Source organism: Pygoscelis adeliae, unplaced genomic scaffold, assembly GCF_000699105.1.
Source record: "Pygoscelis adeliae isolate BGI_AS28 unplaced genomic scaffold, ASM69910v1 Scaffold69, whole genome shotgun sequence".
Lineage (NCBI taxonomy): Eukaryota > Metazoa > Chordata > Aves > Sphenisciformes > Spheniscidae > Pygoscelis > Pygoscelis adeliae.
This window is the reverse complement of record NW_008825619.1, coordinates 6,415,660-6,437,123: the sequence shown is the minus strand read 5'-3', so window position 1 is coordinate 6,437,123 and position 21,464 is coordinate 6,415,660. Positions and strand designations below refer to the sequence as shown.

Here is a 21,464-nt window from a genome sequence, read left to right as displayed (position 1 = left end):
TCCAATGGCTAAAGACCAACAGAATAAAATTCAAAGACAAGATGAAAATGTATCATTATAATGTTTTATTGTGTGTGTATACTGCATAAAATTACCACATAAAATTCCAATCTAAATCATCGCAAGATGCTATGCCAAATGTTCCAGTATTAAGCCTCCAGAAATGGAAATTTCAGAATTAGCTGAGCGCTGTCCTTTTTTGCTTTTCAGACTCTGGAAATCTGGATGGCACAAGGTCCCTTTGTTAGCTTTCATGAAAAAGGGAGACTTTGTGCCATCCAAAAGCTAAGAGAAGACAGCCTATTTCAGCAAGCCGGAGGTACACGAGTCAGGGCTATTCGGCAGACCTTCTACTCCTGCAGAGCAACCAGTTTAGGCCCCCCAGCACCGCTGTTTCAGGCAGAGGGTTGTGCCTTACCATTTACAATGCTGCCATCTATTGGCTGAGGGGGGCTTTTGTCTTTTATAACCGGCGTTGCCACATTTTCCTTCATCAACTTTTTGCACTTTCATGTTTTTTCTCGATGGGATTTATCTGGCTAAACATACACACCTGCAATAAGAGCACCTCCTGAGAATTGCCTCAGGCTTCCTTGAAAGTCGGTGGAAGAAACAAGCACTTCTGGGGTGTGATTCATTTCACCCCAAAGTAGATAACCAACATACATCAGACGAACAGCACCCAAAAAGCATTACTGTGCTTTGCCCGTGGCTATAATGGGATCTGAAGAGTGACTAGCTCAGGTGTAGAGATGACTGTCACACTGTAAGTAAGCATAGAAAGCCAGCAAAAGGAATACTACCCCCTTATCCAGCGGGGAAAGCCTTCAGAGGTGCTGCTGATTTTTAATTCATTAACTTGTATCCACGCACAATGAGGCCACAGGTACCACAGAAGAGAGGTATTAACTACACCTAACTTTGGATAAGAGTGATGACATTTTGGTCCAGGAGGCCAGCTCCACTTCACATTTTCTTTGGCAGTAAAATTGCCTTTAAGATGTTTCTACCTCTCCACCCACTCTGCCTCCAGTAGCCTGTCCCTTTCCCTTCTCAGAAAGCTAGAGTTAAGTAAGAGAAGTCTCACATGTAGTTTCCTGCACACAAACACACGCACAACCCAGAAAGGGATATCAATCTTTTCCTATAGGCTTTATGAATTGTAGGCTCAGATTATACAAGAGCTAGACCATCTGAGCTGATGCCCAGAATGCTCTTTTCAGTTTATATAAGCGGTAAAGCATGTCGCAGAGTTAAACTTTCTACATTTTTTTACAGACGTCCAGTCATTGCACTCCTTGCTCCTTAAAGCATAAGTTAATTAAAGTAATTGGCTAATTAATGGATCTGAGTAGCTGACAAATGCTCTCTAAGATGTCTAGACTTGACAACTGCAACTGCTGTTTCTTATGAGGAAATTTCCCTACTCTTAACAGCTGTTCTAGTCTAACATTTCATTCTCTTGCCAGGAAACATCATACATATTTTCAGCCTGGTTGGAGACTAATGTTCAACCATTGGGGCAACACTGAAAGCTGCAAGGAACACAGCCGTGGGAGAAAGTAGTTCAAGAGGGTACTGCTGCATTATGGGACACCATTGATAAAACTCGTCAGTAAGACCAAACCTCCCCCGTGATGTTTCTGGCCCCGAACCTGGAAGGGAAGATCTCATGTTGGAATCAATAGGAGCCACCCTTTCCTCACCAGCATTAGCTTTGGGAAAGAAATCGCAGGGGTATTCACTTCATTCTAGACCCAGTTTGCATTTTTCGTGTTTCATGGGTGTGGAAGAAAAGGATTTACAAACCAAGAATTAACGTGAGACCTTTACTACTGTTGGGTTGTGTGAGGGACTGCGTAAGGCGGCCTTTAAAAGCAAACCTTTCTGCCAAGCTGCTCCTTCTCCTCTTATAAAAGGTAGACCTTAAATACATGAAAGATCTACACGGGCTTCCAAGAAAAACACAGCTCTTACAGCTGTGTATTTTGTGAAGTGAAAGATCCAGAACAGATCCAGTGAAAATCATCAGGTGAAACACAAAGAAAGAAATCAGTCTTCAGCAGGCAGAAAGTACTGATCTTACTGCTCACCAAATGCATATAACCAGAGGTTTATCTAATGTGATATTTGTGTAGATCCTGTAAGATAGGTAACTTTTTATGTGCTTCCACACAGACAATAACTGCAATCGCAAATATGCGTAAGTAAGGTGGGTAGAAGGGAATAAGCAGGAAGCAGTGAACGAAGAGACTGTACTTGTCGTAACAAGTAATACTACCAAAAAAGTCATCTTTTAAACTGAAATATTACAAAACTACAAACAGCATTTTCAAAATCTACATAGCAGCATCAGTAATGCGTTACTTGAAGTCTTTGCTTGAGATTGATAACCTTAATAAAACCAAGAGAGATGCCATACCTTTGTGCAGTTTGCCTTCAAGGCCTTTCTCCCATACAAAGTACAGCAGTTAGCAGTAATGCATGCCTTCGTTTTAACATATATGTAACATAAGAATCACTTCATTGAGTCCAACCGAAGGTCTATCCAGCCCATTACACCGTCTCTGAGAGTGGCCAATGTCTGAGTCCTCAGGAATGTAGAGGGCAAGTGTACAGCACCTCTTTCTTAGTGCACAGGGACCTCCTAAGCTAGAACTGTATCTTGATGACTAATAGATATTCCTTGTATGATTTGCCTAATACCTTTTTTTAACCTACCGACTCTCTGAGTTAATCTAGATGTTCTGCTGTCCATAACTTTCAGCCACCAGTTTGCCATGTGTAAAAGCAGGCACCAATGTGTGAGCATAAAGCAACCCAGATCTGTCTGTATGCATACACAAATCAGAGGGGAGCAAGAAAAGCTGGAAGAGTCTTTGAGTGCATCGAATGCTCATGAGAAAAAGCAGGCTGGCAAATTGCATAATACACCTCTTCTGCCTTGGAGACAGAGAGGCTGTCTACGAATTTCTTGGCCACGCACAGGGAAATCACAAAACACTTGTGATGCAGGGGCTGAACAGGACCACAGTTAAAAGTTCACTGTAGTACCTAGACTACTCAGCTCTGCAGAGATGCCTAACTCCCATAGGAAACCATACAGTGACAGAGTAGCTGAAGGAAGAGAATACATAGATGATGGAGAAGCTGCTAGCGTTTTAAGAGGGGTGATTTACTGCTCTTAACGTGCTCAGAATGCAGTATATTTACTTCTTATAATTAAACTCTTGGGTGTTTTACTGCAGGGCCGTCATTGCCAGACTACCTCCTCTAGCACTCCTACCGTATTTGTGCTAAAGCAGTAAACTGCTGCAGCAAAGAGGTGTATACACTTCTTCGAATTTGAGATTTTATACTGATGATAGCAAATAAAGCAATGTCCAATTTTGTCTATAATTTAATTATCTGAAGAGACCAGATATAACGGTATTATCCAAATGCTGTTGGAGAAAAAATGTACACCTCCATGTAATGACCAGCAACTGCACTGCCATGCAGCTTAGTGGGAAGGTGATTAAATGCAGTATACATATACAAATTGTTTTAGATCTATCCACTGTAAGTATCATTGATTAGACAATTCAAAGTGATAGGTATGTGAACCAGTCCATCGTTGCTCTTGCAGGAGCCGTAAACAGTATCAGAATGATCTTGGGAAGGAAAAATATACCAGGTAAAGGATACAACAGCAATAAAAAAGGGATCAATTCACATCTTGATTTATTGTGCCCTATTGCTGCCTGTTCTTATTTGAACATTCAAAAGATTTGGCTAGTAAGTAATGGTTGGTTTATTTGGGTTTTTTACATCTGTATTCATCATAGAGAAACTTGGAGAAGCTCCTATGCTAGCATGTTGAGAGGTGCATTAAAGGATATTTCTCATCTGAAGTATTTGTAGGGCAGGTGACAAAATAGAGAAATTGAGCAACAGCAGATCTGCAGGGCCAGAGAATATTTCCCCAAGAGTTCTGAAAGGAATGCAAAACTGAATTAATCCTGAATTATTCTTGAACTCAAGTACCAACAAGTTGCAACAGTTAAAGTTCGCCGTACAAGAGCACAAGGTAGCTAACTTGACGACATTAGTAAAACAGGTTCCTAAAAATATCTGAAGATCTTATGAACTATTAAATCTGATGCCCGTACCAGGCAAATTAGTAGAAATTATTTCAAACAATAAATTCAGTAGATATATGGGAGATAAATGTAGAGATTTACTATATAAAGGAGACTCAATACGTGTGTTTTTTAAAGTGAAATCATGTTTCACAACAGAGTTTTTTAATTCAAGCAGGTAACAAAGGGAAATTGTCTCCCTATGGTCTGCTGGGATTTTCAGCAGGCAAGCAGCTAGGGCAGTAAGCACAGCAGGAGAGCTGAAAAATGGGAATAAAATGTGAGTTTCTTGTGTTGGAAGTATTAACTAAAAGCCAGGAAAGTAGAGAGGAGAGATAACCATTAGCTCTGGCGGCGGGAGAGGAGCCCCAGGGGAGTCCTCCCTGCCACAATCGGGGGCCGGAGCGCTGCACAGCCCATCCACAAGTTCTCCGGAGGAGGGCACGGATGATGGGGTGGCTCGGTCTGGTAAGGGGACGGTGCTATCCAGTACGGTAAAGCTGAGGGTTTTACCAATCAAGAACAACATTACAGCACCGGATAATAGCAGGCAAATTTAACATAGATAGATTGTGTAAAATGCTACACAAGGGAAAAAGCAATCCCTGCTTCGCCGGCTGTGACAGGCCCCACCAAGCTGCTCACACACGCTCCCGTGAAAATACTAGCTCACTAGCGGTGCAGAACCTGAACAGAAAGTTTAGAAATTAATTGGGGAAAAAACCCAACTAGAGGACAAAGTATTACACTGCCACCCACCACAGCACACCCACGTTTTGAGTAACGATTTAGCTTGCCGAGTACTTGTCTCTCCCATACGTGAGACTGGAGGAGGTACCGAGAGGGCAGACAGGACGGTAGGAGTTCAGACCACCGTCTCTATGAGGGGCAGGTAGCTACATGGGGCCGCCCCCTCCCCGAAGGAGGCGGTTGCGGTGTCGGGGGCCCATGGCCGTCCCCGGGGAGCCGGACCCCCGCCGGCGCCGCCCCGCAGCCCCACAAGATGGCGCCGCGGGACCTGGGAGGGGCCGGGCGGAAGGAAGCTCCGCTCGCCGCACCACGGTGCGCTCGTCCTCGCCGGAAGGCCCGGCTCGGCTCCCCTTGCCCACAGGAGCCGCAGGCTGCCCGGGTGGGTGCGGGGACGGTGGTGCCCCGGCGCAGGCTGCGGCCCAGGCCTCCCGCCTCGCTGGGCCGCGGCGGGACAGCTGAGGGGGGGGCAGCCGGGGCGAGCGGTGGCGTGAGCGGGAAAGCGAACAGCTCGGGAGGGGGTTTTGCTTTCGGAGCCCGGGCGCCTGGCGGGGGCGGAGAGGTAGCGTTTATGGCACGCAAATCGGCTGTACGGGCTCGGGGCTTTTCCTTTCGTTTCCTCTGCAAAATGTCGGCCTCCGGCCTGAGGCGGGGGTGCGGGAGCTCAGGCGAGTCGGGTCCTCCGTGTGCTGGGAGTTGGGGCCGGGGTGAGCTTGGGCGTACGGGCTTGCTTGCCTGCCAGGCCTTAGGTTTAATTGTTTGCCCTGTTTGGCAGAGGCGAGAGCTGCTTATCGGTTTTGTGATCCTCAAAGTCACTGGCCAGAGTCTGGGCACGGCATCTGTGAGACCAGGAAATGAATTTTACCTTTGAAAGCAATAGTATAGAAGTGTCATGCCTTCCTCGTTTATGACTAAACTGACAAGCCATGTATGAAAAGTAAGCTAACTGGGGCTACTAATAATTGTATGGCTTTTAGGACTTCACTTTTGACCTCTGATTTTTGGCCCAAATAGCTTTTGGGTTTGTGTCCTAGATCTCAGAGAATGAAGACCCTCTTTTTGGGAGCAGCAGAGGATTACACTGTCTCAGGCTCTGCTCAGGTCAAAAGAGCCATAATACATACACTAAAATTGATCTGCAGGCTTTGTTTGCAGGTCTAGTAGTCATATGTGGATTGTCCCTGCAATTAACATAATTTTGTCTTATGTGTAATTTATTTCCCTTCCATTCACAGGAATTACTACTTTTGGTGTAAGGACATTGCTGTGAAGACATCATAGTGATAGGTAGGTCTTCATAGCCCAACTGACTCGGGTTGGGATCATGAGTAGCCATAACTGTATCCTAAGTGCCGGACAGGTCTTGTATTTGCAGCCATTCACAAACATGAATGCAGTGTATAGTGTTGAGAATTTTTATCCTTTCTTCTTTTTAAGGGAAACAACTTGTACTGCCAACTGTCTCAGCAATCACAGGCTTATATTTCTGCGTGACTATAACTAGGGCGCTTCAATATGAAAGTTAATATCATACACCAGCAATGCACAGTATTAATGTGAAGCACAGAGTGTCAAAACACTTTTCAGACATTTCCCACTTCTGGTGGTAATTCTGCACCAAGAGTAAGCATTAGAAGTATAAATTGAAGTAGGTGTTTGTGGGAAGATGCACACGATGTTGTTACATGGCATGCCTTTCTTACTGAACTCTTCAAATATTATTTAAGAGTATGTAGTAGGGTGAGTTCAAAATACACAGCACAAATTGATGTTTAACACCTTAAATTGTGAAACTTGCTGCCATGGGATGTCGTGGAAACACTTAGTATTCGTGGGTTCAGAGAAATGACGTGTTCTGGCTTAAATGCCAAAAACAGTTTGGAGCTGAAAAAAGTATCTGAACTGCCACTTGCTGAAATCAGGAGAAATGTACCCTGAAAATTAGTTTCTGTATGCGTACTCTAGTGTTATATTTTACTGTGCATCTCTTACTACCCATTGCCAGAAACTGGATACTGACTTAGTGACATCTCTGGCCTGACTGAAGAAGGCACTTCTCACAGGTTAAAGGAGCAGGGACAAAAGCAGCAGTGGGCAAAGGATGTGGTCAGCTGTCTGTTGTTTTGGGCATTTCTGATTTAAACATAGTTTGCTTTTTCAGGAAAGCTTTATGTAAATGTTTTTTGTTGAAATCTGCTGAATTTCTTGAAATTTCACCTTCCTCTAATAACATCTTATATTTTTACCTTAATACCGTGCAACAGGTTAATTAATCTTGTGCTCATCGGTGTTCTGAATAAAGTCAAACCCTCCTTGATCCCGCATTGCTAGGTCTTTCTGAGCTGTACCTGTCACCTCCAATGTGGCAGCCATGTGGCAGCACTATATGCAACACACCACTAGAGGGCTTTGCTCCCAGAGTATGAATTGCATTACCGAGTTATAAAAAACAGTATTTCATGGTTGTGTCTCTCAATGCCTGGCGTATTGCCTCAACTTCTTCTGACTCCAATGGAATTAAATGCTGTCATTGCTTTGATCAGATTTATTTATTTTCACTAATGCTTACTTGCCTCAAGTTGTTAAGGAGACAGGCATGTTTTGATGAAAGGGAGTACATCCGTATTTAATTATCAGTGAGGAAATACTTTAAAACTGAGAAAAGGAAGTAATAACATTTATCAAAAAATAACTTTTCCATCATTAATGGTCAGCACAGGCAAATAAATCTCTTCCTCAATTTATATTCAACACTTGCTGGTGAGTTTCATATGTTCAGTTGCTTCCATATTTTATTTTTTAAAGTATAAATTATATAAGTAGAGTTATCACATTTGTGTTCTGCTTCTTGTCATGTTTCATATTTTATGTAGTTTGTTTTGGAAGAGTTATTAGGCTGAAAATAAAACAAACTCATTCTTTAATTTAGTGCTGTGGCTTGCTCTGCTTTATATTTGTAGTCTAATATTTCATAAATAATTTATGAAAATAATTAAAGCTGCTGTGTCAAAGCAGGTTTTTCGTGTTTGGTAAACTAACATAGTTGGATAGTTTTGCCAGGGTTTTTCCCCTCCTTCCCCTTCAGAGAGCATATGTACATGTTGCGTATTAAAAATAAAGTCTCAGACTTCACCACTTACCGCTTTAAAAAGCGTATTTACGTTAAGCTCTGAACCTGATTTCTATTTATGCTGAAGCTGGTTCAAAGAATCTTTTGTCACGTAGCAATTAAAGTGAACATGAAAATGGAATACACATCCCTCTTCTGAAGTGGAAAATGGAAGAATCGGCTACCATGGACTTAGGTTTTTAAGTATGAGAAAAAGACATTATGGCAACCTTGACAATATCCAGATGTATATGGAAAAGGGACAAAAAGTACATGTGTATGTCATGAGAGCGGAGATAAAAGTTTTGAAGAGGGCTAGCAAGGGAAATGAGGTGTTTGAAATGAACAAACAGGGATAGCCCAGGAGTCTTTTATGTATGTGTGTGTTTCGAGTGTTACAAGTCACTGCAGTGTTTGAGTTACCTCAGTGCTGGGTTTTCTTCTTCCTCCAAGCAAGCAGGAGAGAATACAATGAGCTTACACACTTTGGTTGCCTAATGCCTGATCCTGCAATCCTTTGCTTGCCTCAGTCATCCCACTGATTGCAGCGGGACTGCTCATGTATGTAGGGCTTCTTGTAGGTGGGTTGGTGTGACCAAGGGTTTATGGGTTTGAGCTTGGTGTGGGCTTTGCAAAGGGCAATAATTTGTCTTTGTGGTAGCTGCATGATTTGCATTTTCTTTGAACGTGGCCCATCCCCATTCTCTTTTAACGCAATATGGCTTAAGAGGCAAAAAGTTGCTGTTTAATCAGTATTGTTAAATACGAGGCGGAACACAACTGGTGTGTGTACTGTATTCATATGCATATTGAAAAATCCTAGTTTTATGCTGGTATAAATCTACAACAGTTGTAAGTGCTGTCTTGGCCATGTTCCAGTGTTGCTGGGAATAGCATTTGACCATGTCTTAGGGGTAGCAAATGTTACCTTTCACTGGTACTCACCTAACATAAAGTTCAAGTTGAGGCTGAGAGCATCAGGAGAGATATGTCGATGAAGCAGCTCATGTCTTAATGTAATAAAATAATTGTCAGGTAGGGAGGGGATTCAGAATTTTTCTCAGCGATTCATGCTGGTAAATCACACTGAAAATGATGGTAAGTATAAATCCTGCCTGGTGGTTATGGATGTCTCGTTCTCCCTTTCTACCCCCCTTTTTCTCCATCCGCCCCCCGCACCCCTCCAGTTGCCCCTCTTCCCTTTGCCTTTCCCTCACATTTAAAAAATGTGATTGCAGCCTGAATTTGCTTGTGTTTACTTTATGGGAGGCAGGATCAGATGTCTGAAAAAAAGAAATAAAGTGAAAGAAGGAATTGTATGTCGTTATAAGTGCACCATAGGTTTAAACAGAAACCTTACTACTTGAATGGAGTCAAGATGGGTTTAAGTATTTTATGGTAATTGCTTCTTTTATAGATGACCCTGTGCAGACACCACTAAAAAGCAAGAACGGTGTGTTTCATTTAAGTTTATGATTTTTGTTTGGCATTAATTTGGAAACTAAAGGTTGTAGAAGCATAAAGTGTGGGAGAAAATAGAAAATAAAAGGGTAATGGGGAAAAAAGTGTTCAGTCCCGGCATTTTAGGCTGCATTGTGTAGAAGTCTCCCTTTTAACCTTCTTACTGTAGTGGAGAATTTTAAGGAATGAGATTTTTACTGATGCTAATCAAAAACTATAAAACTCTTTGACTAGCCACAACAGAGAAAGGATATTTAATAGCTGTCGGCCATAGTACTCAAGTTTAACAAAAATAAATTCAGTGCTTGTGACCATTTCAATACACGTATTTTTATGAATTAAAAAGCTACTGCTTTCTTTTCTAGTTCACCTTGATCACCAGAACAAACTCCTCCACAAGAGATGGTAAGCGGTCTTCATGGGTTTCTGTGTGATAACTTAGCCACATTTTATATACGAAATGCACATAAACACATTTATTGAACTGTCAGTGCAGACATGTAAAAATTAGATGTGAAAGTAGCTAAATTGCTTTGAAAATAGAATTCATATTACAACAGTGAGTGATTTGTCTACTCTTGGGAAGACTCCAGAGACATAACAGGAAAATAACAGAGGGCTCTGATCATTTGCCTTAGATTTATAGCTTTTGTTTCCTTGAGGAAATCTCTTATTTCCATTTATTCCACAGCTGAAAAAGCACAGACATAGAACTAAGTTCGACTTTAAAGTGTTCCTTTCCCTTTTCCACCCGAGTGTAAAATATTTCTGTAATTTCTTTTTTAACAGATGTATTTTTAAAATTCAAATGTAAAAGGGGTTTTCAAGGGTCACTTTCAACAAAAATGCTGCAAGAAGTAGTTGGACAGGCACCAGCATCACAGTTCTGTCTCCATGAACTGGCTTTTTGTCTTCCTTTCCCCTAAATTAATAACTGGAGCTAGTCAGCTAGACAAATCAGCCAGCTGGATTCCAGAGCTTTTAGTTAAGTCATCAAGGCCCTTTTTAGAAACATTTTAGAAGAACTCGAGATAATTTTTGAGCTTTAAAAGAATATGTTGTCTTCTTTGGAAATACACAGAATGTAGGAGATACCTGCTTTTGTCAAGCTTTATGATATTTCAAAACTGGATTTTTAAGTAGTGGGAAAAATAGACAAAATGTTCTAAAAGTAACCTGTGAATGTACCAGATTTGACAACAGGACATTCTCATCTGGCTGCTGAAGGATGAGGAGTCAGTGTGACATTCTTAAGCAAAGCCAGAACAGTAAATAAAAAATTGTTCATCCTAGCTTTTAGGTGGCTGGATGATTAAGAATGAAGAAACTCCATATGGAAGGCAGATGCTTTTCTTGCACCCACTCATCTTAGGAATAAAGCTTCTGAAATGCAGGGTCTTGTAGCAGCACAATGTTAGACCAAGAGGAGAGTCAGAATGAAGTTTCATCTCCATGAGTTGTTACTCTTCAGGAAAGATAATTTGTCTGGACTTTCAAATCACGTAGCTGAACCCCACCACCCTTCACAAATAGGGTGCAATTTTTGATCAGAAATTCTTAAGGAATGCAAGTTTGTTGTACTGGCTTTTCTTCATGGACTTTATTAGCCAGAGGTATGTTGTTTCTGAGAGCACTTTAATAACCTTAAAAAGAGATAGCATTTATAAATCTCTTGTGGGATAATGGGCTCAGTTTTGCAGAAAGAAGGGAAACATGAGAGTTACAATTATTATTCCAAACTCTCTAGCATTTGCATTATTGCCTGAAAACCAGAAAGTGAAAACAAATGTAAGTAAAGGAAATCAACCTCTCTTGATGTTGTTAGCATTAAATGGAAAGTATTTCTTAGGTTTGTTTTTTCTGTTTTGTTTGGGGATTTTTTTTTTTTCCAGAGAATCACTTTTTCAAGGCTATGGAATGGTGCCAGTGCAGATCAAGAAGACATGCTTAAAGAAAGATTTTTTTTTTTCCTTGTATGCCCTTTAAAAAAAAAAAAAAAACAACCTAATAAAGGACTGTAAATGTCACATTCATCTGAGAAAACCTCAGCTAATCTTGCCATAGTTTTGAGTGTTTGCCAAAACATGGCTTTATTAAAATTCTTCCAATTTAAAGTACAGGCATTCTGGTTTGGCCCAGATAAAAGATTTTCTATGAAAATTAAGATGTGGGGGGAAAGAAAAAAACATTTGCTATTTATTTTACTTGTTCTAGGCTCTAGTTTACTTTATGGCCTTCTTTTAAGATCCTCTATTATCCCTTCTTTTTGAGAGTAGGATGTGGAGGGAGATGAAATGGCCTGTAGGAAGGAGGCTTAAGGCTAGAGGGTCTGTGGGGCTTTGTAGTTGCTGGTGAAATCTGAACAGCGTGAAACTTTTTTCAGGAAAACTAAGATTAGCTGGAAGACTAAGAAGGAGAAGGTGTGTTACGGTATGTTTCGTTCTATAGGACTATTCTTCCATGTACTTTATCAGTGGTACTTTATTACCCCTTTTCATATATTGGTTGCTGATGAGTACAAAAGGGAGATTTACTGGCAGCTTGCACTTGGCTAAATACAGTCTTGTTTTTGATCAAGGCCATGATGGATATATGAACTTGGCTGAATTGCCATTTGACCTTTTCTGAGAAACTTATTTTGGCAGGCAGATGGAGGAAATATGTTACTGGATAAAATGAATGCCTTTGTTTAATATGGAGGAATTTTAATCTCTTGTGTTTTCTGTCTGCGGATTTGGAAATCAGGTGTAGGTTGTAATACATACACCTTGGAATGATTCAGTTCTTACAACTCACATGAGCGGCTAACGAATTGTGGAATATATCTACACAGCATAGCCCCTAAAAAGAACTGATTCCCACTATAGTAGCACGAACACTTGGAAAATTCCTTCTGGATGCTACAACTTCTCTATTGCTCGTTCTTCACTGGTAGTTGTGTTGATGCAGAAACAATCTCTTGTAAGAGTAATGAAGTGTAGTGCACTTGCACTGTGTTAATACTTGTCATCTTTCAGATCTATGTGGTTTATCATAGGAAAAGGATGACTAATGATTAAAAGGCAAACTTTGCGCTTGCATTTACAGTGTTTCTCCCCTCAATTACTGTTTGTTTTCTCTCTTTTTTTTTTTTTTGGTGTTCTTTTCCTCTCCCCCATGTTTTGGCTACAGGAAGACACTGAGCCATGGTATTCTCAGCAAGTGTACGCAAGATACTGGAAGCACTATGACTTAGCCATGCGCTGGATGCGTAGACACCAGAAAGCCTACAGGAAAGCCATGGAGTCCTTTTATCACCTACCGTGGCATTCTTCTGCAGCCTCTCCAAGTAGCCGCTACTCAGATTGGGATGAGAATGATCTCCCACATACACAAAACTATTCTTCCAGCTACAGCCCACGTGGCAGAGCTCCATACCATGGGGGAGCTCAGCAGTACACAGATGCCCACCAAGGGAGGGAGGATGCTGACAGGGACTCCGAAATGGAGGAGGTCTCTGAGTCTGAAGGGGAGATAGAATATGACTTGAGTAACATGGAGATCACAGAGGAGCTTCGCCAGTTTTTTGCACAGACAGAGAGGCACCGGGAAGAACTGCGTAAGTCCATGCTTGTTCTATGTTTTCTGATACCTGGTGGCCATAACATTGAGTGATGGATGGCTTCAACATTTACAGGTTTTGTAAGAATTCACAGAAATAGGCACTGCACGTGAGCAAGCCAAACAGAAAGAAGCAGGCAAAACTGGTGGGTGCACTTAAGTACCATTCATTAGAAATAAGTCTCAGAAAATGCTTGAAGGTTTTTCGTTGAGAGAGAGAAAATTATGACTGCAAAGAGGAAAATAATACATTTGTCCAGAAGACAATATTAAATCTTCAGTGCTGAAGGAAAAACTCCAGAATTTTTATGGTTAAATCTAGTTATGTCTGAGAGGGGAACCCAGAGGAAGTGCTTTACTACATCACTGAACCCTAGAGTAAGCGTCAATGTATTTTATAACATGGAGCAGCCATTTTGTTTGTTATTCTTTGGCTAACCCAACAGTAAAATTCCATAACCTTTTTCTTCTCCCTCTGCATCCCTAAGGTACTCTTCATTCTGTACTACACCACAAGTTTCTCTGTTTTGCATCTTGATCTGGACCCAAGTCCTTAAGCAGGGAATATAAGCCAAAGACTTAAGATTTTTCTCAGATCTTGATCCTCAGATGTATTGGTCATCTTTGTTGAACATCCTTAAAAGAAATAAAAGATTATACTGTACTTTATTGACACTTTACTGCATATACAAATGTTGCAGGCAAATTTATTATCTGTTTTAAGAAAGCAGTGTGATGAAAATAACTTTTTCCACGACTCCAATAGGAAATACCCAGAATGAATGTTTAATAGACCTTTCTCTGCTTTCTCCGAAAGAGGGAAATGGTCTAAAAATGCATAATGAAGGCAATGATTGGGAGGGAAATGGTCTAAAAATGCATAATGAAGGCAATGATTTTATCCAATGATTGGATAAAAATTGTGTTATTTCAAGTTTGTTGATCAGAGGGTATCCAGTGAGCTGAAACACCTCAGTTTAACTTCACAGTTCCCATCAGTATGATGCACAGTTGCTTTAGTTAGCAGTGGAATGTGAGTTAAGGAGCTCAGTGGTAGTGCCTGACATGCATCCCTTTCTCATCGTGCTTTTGCAGAAGAATCAGCTTGGTGTTCTCTGTTGAAACGTTCCTTTGATGAGGTATAGGATGCTTTAAGATGCTTGGCTACTTCTGGAAATGCAGTACGTTTCTTTGGATTTACTTTGTCTTTATGGTTAGTGGTGTTTAAGGGTGTGCGAGTGATTAAAGTGGTATCCTGGAAATTGGGAAATCTGGGCTTAGAGACATTCTCTGTGACAAATACCCTGTATGACCTTGGTATAGCTATGTAGTCTCTTCCTGACCCCTCACTGGCTGCTCTTGCTAAAAATATTATTTGATTCTTTATGATGAGCAAGTGAATTGGGAAGAGGTTTGTGACTCGGAATACAGATTTTACTTTTGTTCCCTCCACCACAGCAGTACTTGGAGCCTTTTGGAATAATCAGGTCTCTGCTGTGTGCCATGTACTAACCTAGTTCTGGGTAAGTGTAACTCCATTCACTTCAGCACTATTCCAGATCTTGGTGCAAATTTAAGCAGAATTCAGCTACTGCATGCCTCAGTTTCTTTAATAGTTTCCCTGGTAGAGTGAAGATAATAATAATAATAGTCTGTAATTCCTCAAAGCATGAAAAAGTAAACAAGTACTTGATTTAATTGAAATTTAAAAGTGCCACAGAACTCTTGGGTGAATGGTGCTATCTAAATGCTAATTTTGTGAGTAATTAAAAATACAGTATGATCTTGTTGAGAAATAATTTTTTCTTGTGTGGTGGGGGAAAGGAAAATAGAATAAATTTTTAATTCGTTGAAGTTTCTCAAAAGAAGAAACATAAGCAGCAGGAGGAAGGGAAAATCATTGTTTCCCTGATGGTGTGGAAATGAGCTGATATGGAGACCATGTTGAAGGCAGTACCACTCTACTTTAGGAGATAGTGTTATTAATTTTCCTGGATGCTGTTTCTGAACAAAATGAAATTTAGGGGTTCATTAAGCTGTGATCCATAATGACACTATCATGTTATATCTTTCATACTGTGCTGAAGAATGATTGTCGTTTTGTATTGATGCTCAAGAAGATGCAGATAATGCATCCACAAAAGAAACCCATAATTACCTAAGTATTCCTCTGATGCCTTTTCCTTTTAATCCCAAACTGTATGTTCTGGGCTGCCCCCTGCCCCACCTTAGGAGCAGATTTGTAGAGAAACTTGGGCACTATAAAGCTCAGTAATGCCTGAAATTTAGGCATCCATCTCTGGAAGAGACATTTGTAATGTTGAGGTAAGAGTTTTAAATTTTCTCTAAACTGAATGAGAATCTTTGGGCATGTCAAAGGGGAATACCAATAGTGACCTTGATGATCAGTTGAAGTATAAGCCAGCTGTTAGGGAATGTGAAGGGGAAGGCTGTGTCTCATGTTTTCTTTCTCTGGCTCCAGGTGGAGTTCACAGCCTTTGACCCCTGCACCTTGATATGCACTTGGGAGCAGACACCTGGCTTGCTCTTCTTTGAAAACGAATGCTATGCAAGAGTTTGATATATGTTTATTGGCAAGTTGCTGAACTGTGAGACACAGGGGAAAAGAAGAGCAGTGGGGCAAATAGAAAGGAGAATTTGGCACATAAGGAAGGGGATACTAGTACAGAGGGTAGAAGTCTGATTTATCTTTGTTGAGGATGACTTCCATTAGTCTGGTGTTTTTCAAGCCCTGCAAAATTAAGAAATAGTATGCAGCCTTAATGCAGCTGTTTTGGACATGCATGATGAGTCTTGATTTACCAAGTAAGATATAGTTGGTTCCCACACACAATCCATGCCTCATCAACATGTAGACTGATAATCAAATGGACTAAAACAAATCCTAGCTGATGACAGACTCTTCGCTTCTAATGCCTGCTCTAGAGTCTGCTGGAGGTAAACGTGATCACAGACATCAGAGGATAAGATCTTGCAAACTTTAACTGTGGAAGACTTAAATAGGCCTGAGATGTAGGTGGGAAAGGCATTTGTGTCTGGCTGGTGAAATGCAAGTATGAACGCTAATTGCAAAGAGAAAAATTTCAAAGATAAGAAAGCCATCATGTCAGACTAGCCAGAGAAGAAAACTTCAGGTTTATTTCATTTTTTGGTAACTACCACAGATTTGAAGAACAAGCAGATTCCTAACTTCTGTAGTGATTTTTTTGTTTTGCTTTGTTTTCACAGTGGGCATTTGCAGCAATTGGCTGACTTGCACAGTAAAGCCTTTGAAACTGACAAACTCTGAGCCTTGCTTGCATGATTTAGCACTTCAGCAGTGATACAGTTGTTCACAAACAACCTCTTTTAAAACAACCTTTTTTTGTCTTTGAATTCATGTCAAATTCTTACTAGTTTTTATATTCATGTCATGTGTTGCAGTCAAGTTATGTGTTCCTGGAATGCTCTGAAGTAATTGTGAGCAGAGTTTTGCTGGGGCTGTAAGAACTCAGGCATATTAATGCACTACAAACTTATCTCATATTCTAGATATACTATGCATTTGGTTAAAATCCCTTACAGACAGTTTTAATTTCTTTCCTCTTCAGTTGTTTCTTCATATGCAATCATAATTATCTGGTGATTCTGGTTTTTTAGGGGGGTTTGTTGTCAGGCTAATCTGTTGTTTTGGTTCTTCATGTAACTGGTGAACCTAATATACTGTGCTTCTTGGGGATGTTTTTAGTTGCATTTAAAAGTCTTCCCTCTGGCGGTTGAAAAGCATGAAGTTATTTTTCTGGTTATACCTGTCAGACCTAGGTAGTGTACTGAATTCTCCAAGCATCCTAGATGTAAAGGACAGAATACAGTAAGTTGCCTTTTTATATTTGAAAGAATTAAATGGACAAAAACTAAGAAAGGAAGATTCACAAACCTAACAATTCAGTAAATTGGCTAATTGCACATATTTATTACACTTTTAAATTTAGCCTTTGAAACATGTAGTTTGTCCTGATGCAGTTTTTCTTTGTTCCCTTTTTACATATAAGAGAAAATGAGTACTGTAATTGAGTGAATACAGCATTGCGAGTACATTGAGAACCATTCTGTAGTAGTCAACAGGCAATCAGACAGTGTACTTTATTTAAAAACAGATAAAAGCAAAGTACCATCATGTCAGTTCATTACTGAAGGATAATAGTCTGTCAATTGTTAATGCTATGAATAGTGTTCTTCCATTGAAGCCTGTCTATTTCCTACACATACCCTCCAGCTTTTCCCAAAATAATGTTGTCTCAACTTAAAATTTTCATGCCAGATGGAAAACCTTTAAAAAAATTGAAAGGAAATGGTGAATGAAGATGTTTGTTTCAAATCTGCAATTTGTAGGGTTTTTTCCCTTGGGTTTCTTTTTCTCTGAAAGATGATGGTTGCCACCACCTCTTCCATGAAGAGGGAGTAATGGAATCTTCCATGTTTTGAAACTTGTTTGAATAGTACCAGATCCATGAAGCTTTTGGTTTTGTTTAAGGCCTATGTGCTGCTATGGAAAATAGACTTTGATGCAGGTTTTTTGCCACCATGTTTTCCTTATTTCCTTCGCTTTTGGTAAATGCTTCTCCCTGTTCTTTGTCTGTTTTTTTCTCCATCAGACTGTAGTTCAAATTCTTATTTTTGGTCACCAGCATCTTTTTTGTTTCTTCTTCCCTACCCTAAACTGTCAAAGCAGTGTGGGTGGTGACCTTATAAAGCCAAGGAAGTTGAGCAGATATTTGTCAGCCTTGTTGTCACATGAACTTCTACCACCATCTTTAGAAGTTGAATTGCTGAAGCTTCTGAGAAAAGCCTGTGAAATAAGTGTGCTCTCTGCAATACGTATGGGTGCTTGAGAGACATTTTGAAGCACTTTTTTTTTTTTTTGTGAACTGAAGGAGTAATGTGAAAGGCTCTCCTTTTGTACCATATCTCTCCTCTTGATGATTGAACCTTTTAGCCTGTAGCAGCAGAATCTTGACAAGTGCACACACTGTGTCCAATGTAGAGTCTGTGTTATTTTGTACTGGAAGCCAACAGCTGAGAAAATGCCTCCTTGCTAGCGAAGTAAGGAAAAGTGCCACAATTTTCACCACCTTAACATTGAAAACGAATCTGTATTTGCAAAAATAGAGGGTCTGAATTGCATTTAGAGAGCAACAGTTGGGCATAGTTTTATATCCTTTTCATAAGAGACAAGGTTACCTTTGTACTAAGAGTATCAATTTGGGAACACAGCCATTCCTAGGGTATGTGATAGTCAAGAAAATGTCCGTGGATCTCATACTAGAGACAGAATTTGAGCTTAGAAGAATGTATAGCTTTGCTATGTGGACCTATGTCTTTCTTATCAGTCCAACACATTTTACAACGAATGGACATTATGCTGTACAGGTGTATTTGCTGCTACAGGAATTAGTGGAAGAGACACTAGAAAGTTTGATGTGCTGCTGAGGAAACTGCGCTTTCTGTATCATTGGACCAGATACAGTCAGAAATGGATATCCTCTACTGCATGCTCAGGAGAGTTGTGTGAGGGTTAATATATAGAACTGGAAATTATATGTGAAGTCTTTCTTATTTGTTAGGTGCCTCAGGCTAAGACTCTTTGACAGTGTCGGCAGCCCCTGAAAGTATGCAAGTGCAAGCCCAGGCTTGTTGTTTTGCTGCTAAGGAATGCCCCAGGTTTCAGCTCCTAGGTGGCATCTGAGGATGCTGTGGACAACACTCCTACGCGTGCAGCGTGGAACAGTTTGGTGGAGCTGGGGCCTGGAATGCTGCTGCCCTGTGTGCCCGTGGCTATACTGGGCTCAGTTCTTCCTAAGCATGCTGTGGAGTACTGGTATTTGAGTTACAGCAGGTTTATAGCTAGGAGCATGGGAAAAGAAGCTCATGTGGTTCAGTGTAACTGCAGTGTAGACATTGCTTTAAGACGAATGCCAAGATATCAGACCTCTATTTCCTCTTATGTTTGATGGGAATGAAGAATGCTGTCTTAATATGAAAATATGTATTAAACTTCGGAAGCCTGTGTTTGAAATTGCCACCCTTTATTTGTCTGTCTAATGTGTTCCTGTTATTATAGTAGAGATAGTACATACCTCAGGTGGCTTGTTGAGAGGTTCAATTTGTTTATATTTATAAGGGATTTTGAGTACCTTTTGAGGAAGTAAGCAAAAGCCTTAAGTGGTAGAAGAATGAACCATATGATCAGAGAAGAATTGTTCATTCCAGACCTTTTGCTTAACTGTTAAGTTAATGTCATCCCTGTGACCAAAAGGCATCCTGTCGACATCATCTTTGCTGAACAAATATGGGATTTGAGCTACCCTTTCTCTCAGAGAGCTGTTATCCCTAAGTTATTCATGAGTCAATAAGAGAAGCCTGGTAACCTTGTATTGTTGCTGCTCTTAGTAAATCAGTGCAGTGGTAAAATTCCTTCTGACTGGACTTGTCTTGAGGATATGAGAATAAGATGTGCAGGACAGAGATCATTGTTCCTCTCAGCTGCCCTGTCCCTCACCATCCGTGTGCTAGATCTGCTTTTGATAGCTGTTCTTGATAGTTGCTGGTCTCAGAAGGATCCTGCGGAAACAGGTCAGTAGCTTACTGTGATGGATTAGTTATTGGAACTTTCTCTTTACAAAGAAAATACATGTGGTAATTCAGTTTTAGGTCAGGCAAACAGAGCGTCAGCACCTGTTTTGTATCCATGCGGTTTCCAAGGCTTGAGGGCATTGCTGTGGCGTACCTGGGCTCTACAAAACTTTGGCAAAGAACCACCAGGCAGACCCCAGGGCTGAGAGGCCACATGTGGAACAAGAACGCCCTCCCCGGTCTTGTAAGAGCAAAAAGAGCTTTCAGAAGACTGTTACGGAAGATTACTTCATATGGGAACAGTTCAGTGTGTGAAGATGCAGACACCACTTACACTCAGACTAGTGCTGGTAATTTTTTGAAGGCAGGTCTGCCTGCTTGCTTATGCCATTAGCATCTGCAGCTGCTCTGAGTGGCTCCTCTAGTCTTCTCTTCATTCTTTGTCCCTGCAGGGGAGCCTGTGAAAGCAGCTGCAGCTGCTGTGGAAAAGAGCAGGTGAGACCATGCTGACAGACACAGCTCTAGGGAGAAATGGCATAAAAGCTGCTCTGTGCTAATCACTTGTCTCGGGCAGTCTGTCTTCACAGTTTATGCAGTTTTCTATTTCCCCTAAAATTCCTCAATTACTGGTTCCATCTAGGTGCCACATGCAGCATTTCTGGATCTCTAAATGACTTTACTTAGGAGAGAGCTCTGACTCAGCTCTGTGCTGATAAATCTGAATTTATCCGCCTTTAGTGTGATACTGTCAACCTTGTAAGTGGATGGTGACAGTGTGGGCTACGAATTAAGCATTTCCTAACACAACATTTTTTGTATCTACCTGGGGGAACTGTTGCTGTAGCAAGAATGTTTAAAGTTTCAGGGTGTACAGCACTGGAGTGATTGTGAAAAGCGTTGCCCAGGACCAAGGCAGAAATGGATGTGATGATGTGTGCTTTCCATGCTCTTTATCTACAAAATCTGCTCAGAATCTACAGCAGAGCATGGCAGCAAAATATCTCAAGCGTTACATATCTTAGGTCTCTCTGTTATAAAGCAAACCTCTTGTACAGATTTGCTTGGAGGCACATAATTTACCTCCGCTAATTCTAATGGAGTGTTGTTAATGCCAAGACTTCAGAGGCACCATTTGCTTTTTAGCATCTCACAGAGGCGATCAGCTCCGGTGCAGGTGCGTCCCTCGGTGGAGCTGGGGATCAAGGCATACAGGGGGGTTTCCTGAGCCGGGGAAACCCCAGAGGAGCCGGCAGCTCTCAAAAGGATGGCTGACAAGGCGTGGGCAGGGCCACGAGTAACAGTGGCCACCCCCCACTCCCACAAAAGGCAGCCCTGGGGAGCGGCAGTTTCTGCAGCAGTTCACACAGGAGGGCGCCTCTTCGAAGGAGGGACATTCCACGGGCCGAGTGGGAGACTTGGAGTGCATATAACCCAGCAACCAGGCACTGTTCTGTGACCATCGGCAAAGGTCAAGGGCACTCATTCCTACCTGACCCATTCAAGGCTGAATGGCGGGCACTCATCTGAGGGTAAAGGCTGCAGCTCCGGCTGGGGGGTCTGCACCATCTACCCCAGCGGTGGCCAGTGTGTCCACCCAGATGGAGCTGCTGAAGAGAGAGGCTGCAACACAGACCTCAGACTGCAGAAAGTGCCTAGACCTTTCTCCTGGAGCAGGTACAGGCAGCAGACCTGCCTGCAAAAGGTGTACCCAGGTGGAGGACCTCCTGCAGCAGGTGGCTGAGCTGCAGGAGGTGGTGAGAAGACTGCGTAACATCAGGGAGGCAGAGAAGGAG

The 21,464-nt window shown here is 41.4% G+C and overlaps 1 protein-coding gene across 1 annotated transcript in view; it reads left to right on the top strand.

The window, feature by feature from the left end:
• The first annotated feature begins 5,204 nt into the window (after positions 1-5,204).
• Positions 5,205-21,464, top strand: part of GEMIN8 (gem (nuclear organelle) associated protein 8) — a 34,977-nt gene continuing 18,717 nt past the window's right edge. The window contains exons 1-4 of the mRNA XM_009333413.1: positions 5,205-5,250; positions 6,104-6,155; positions 9,804-9,843; positions 12,610-13,036. Coding sequence (XP_009331688.1) covers positions 9,841-9,843; positions 12,610-13,036 — 430 coding nt within the window. The 5' untranslated portion in view covers positions 5,205-5,250; positions 6,104-6,155; positions 9,804-9,840. The remainder of the gene's footprint in view (positions 5,251-6,103; positions 6,156-9,803; positions 9,844-12,609; positions 13,037-21,464) is intronic.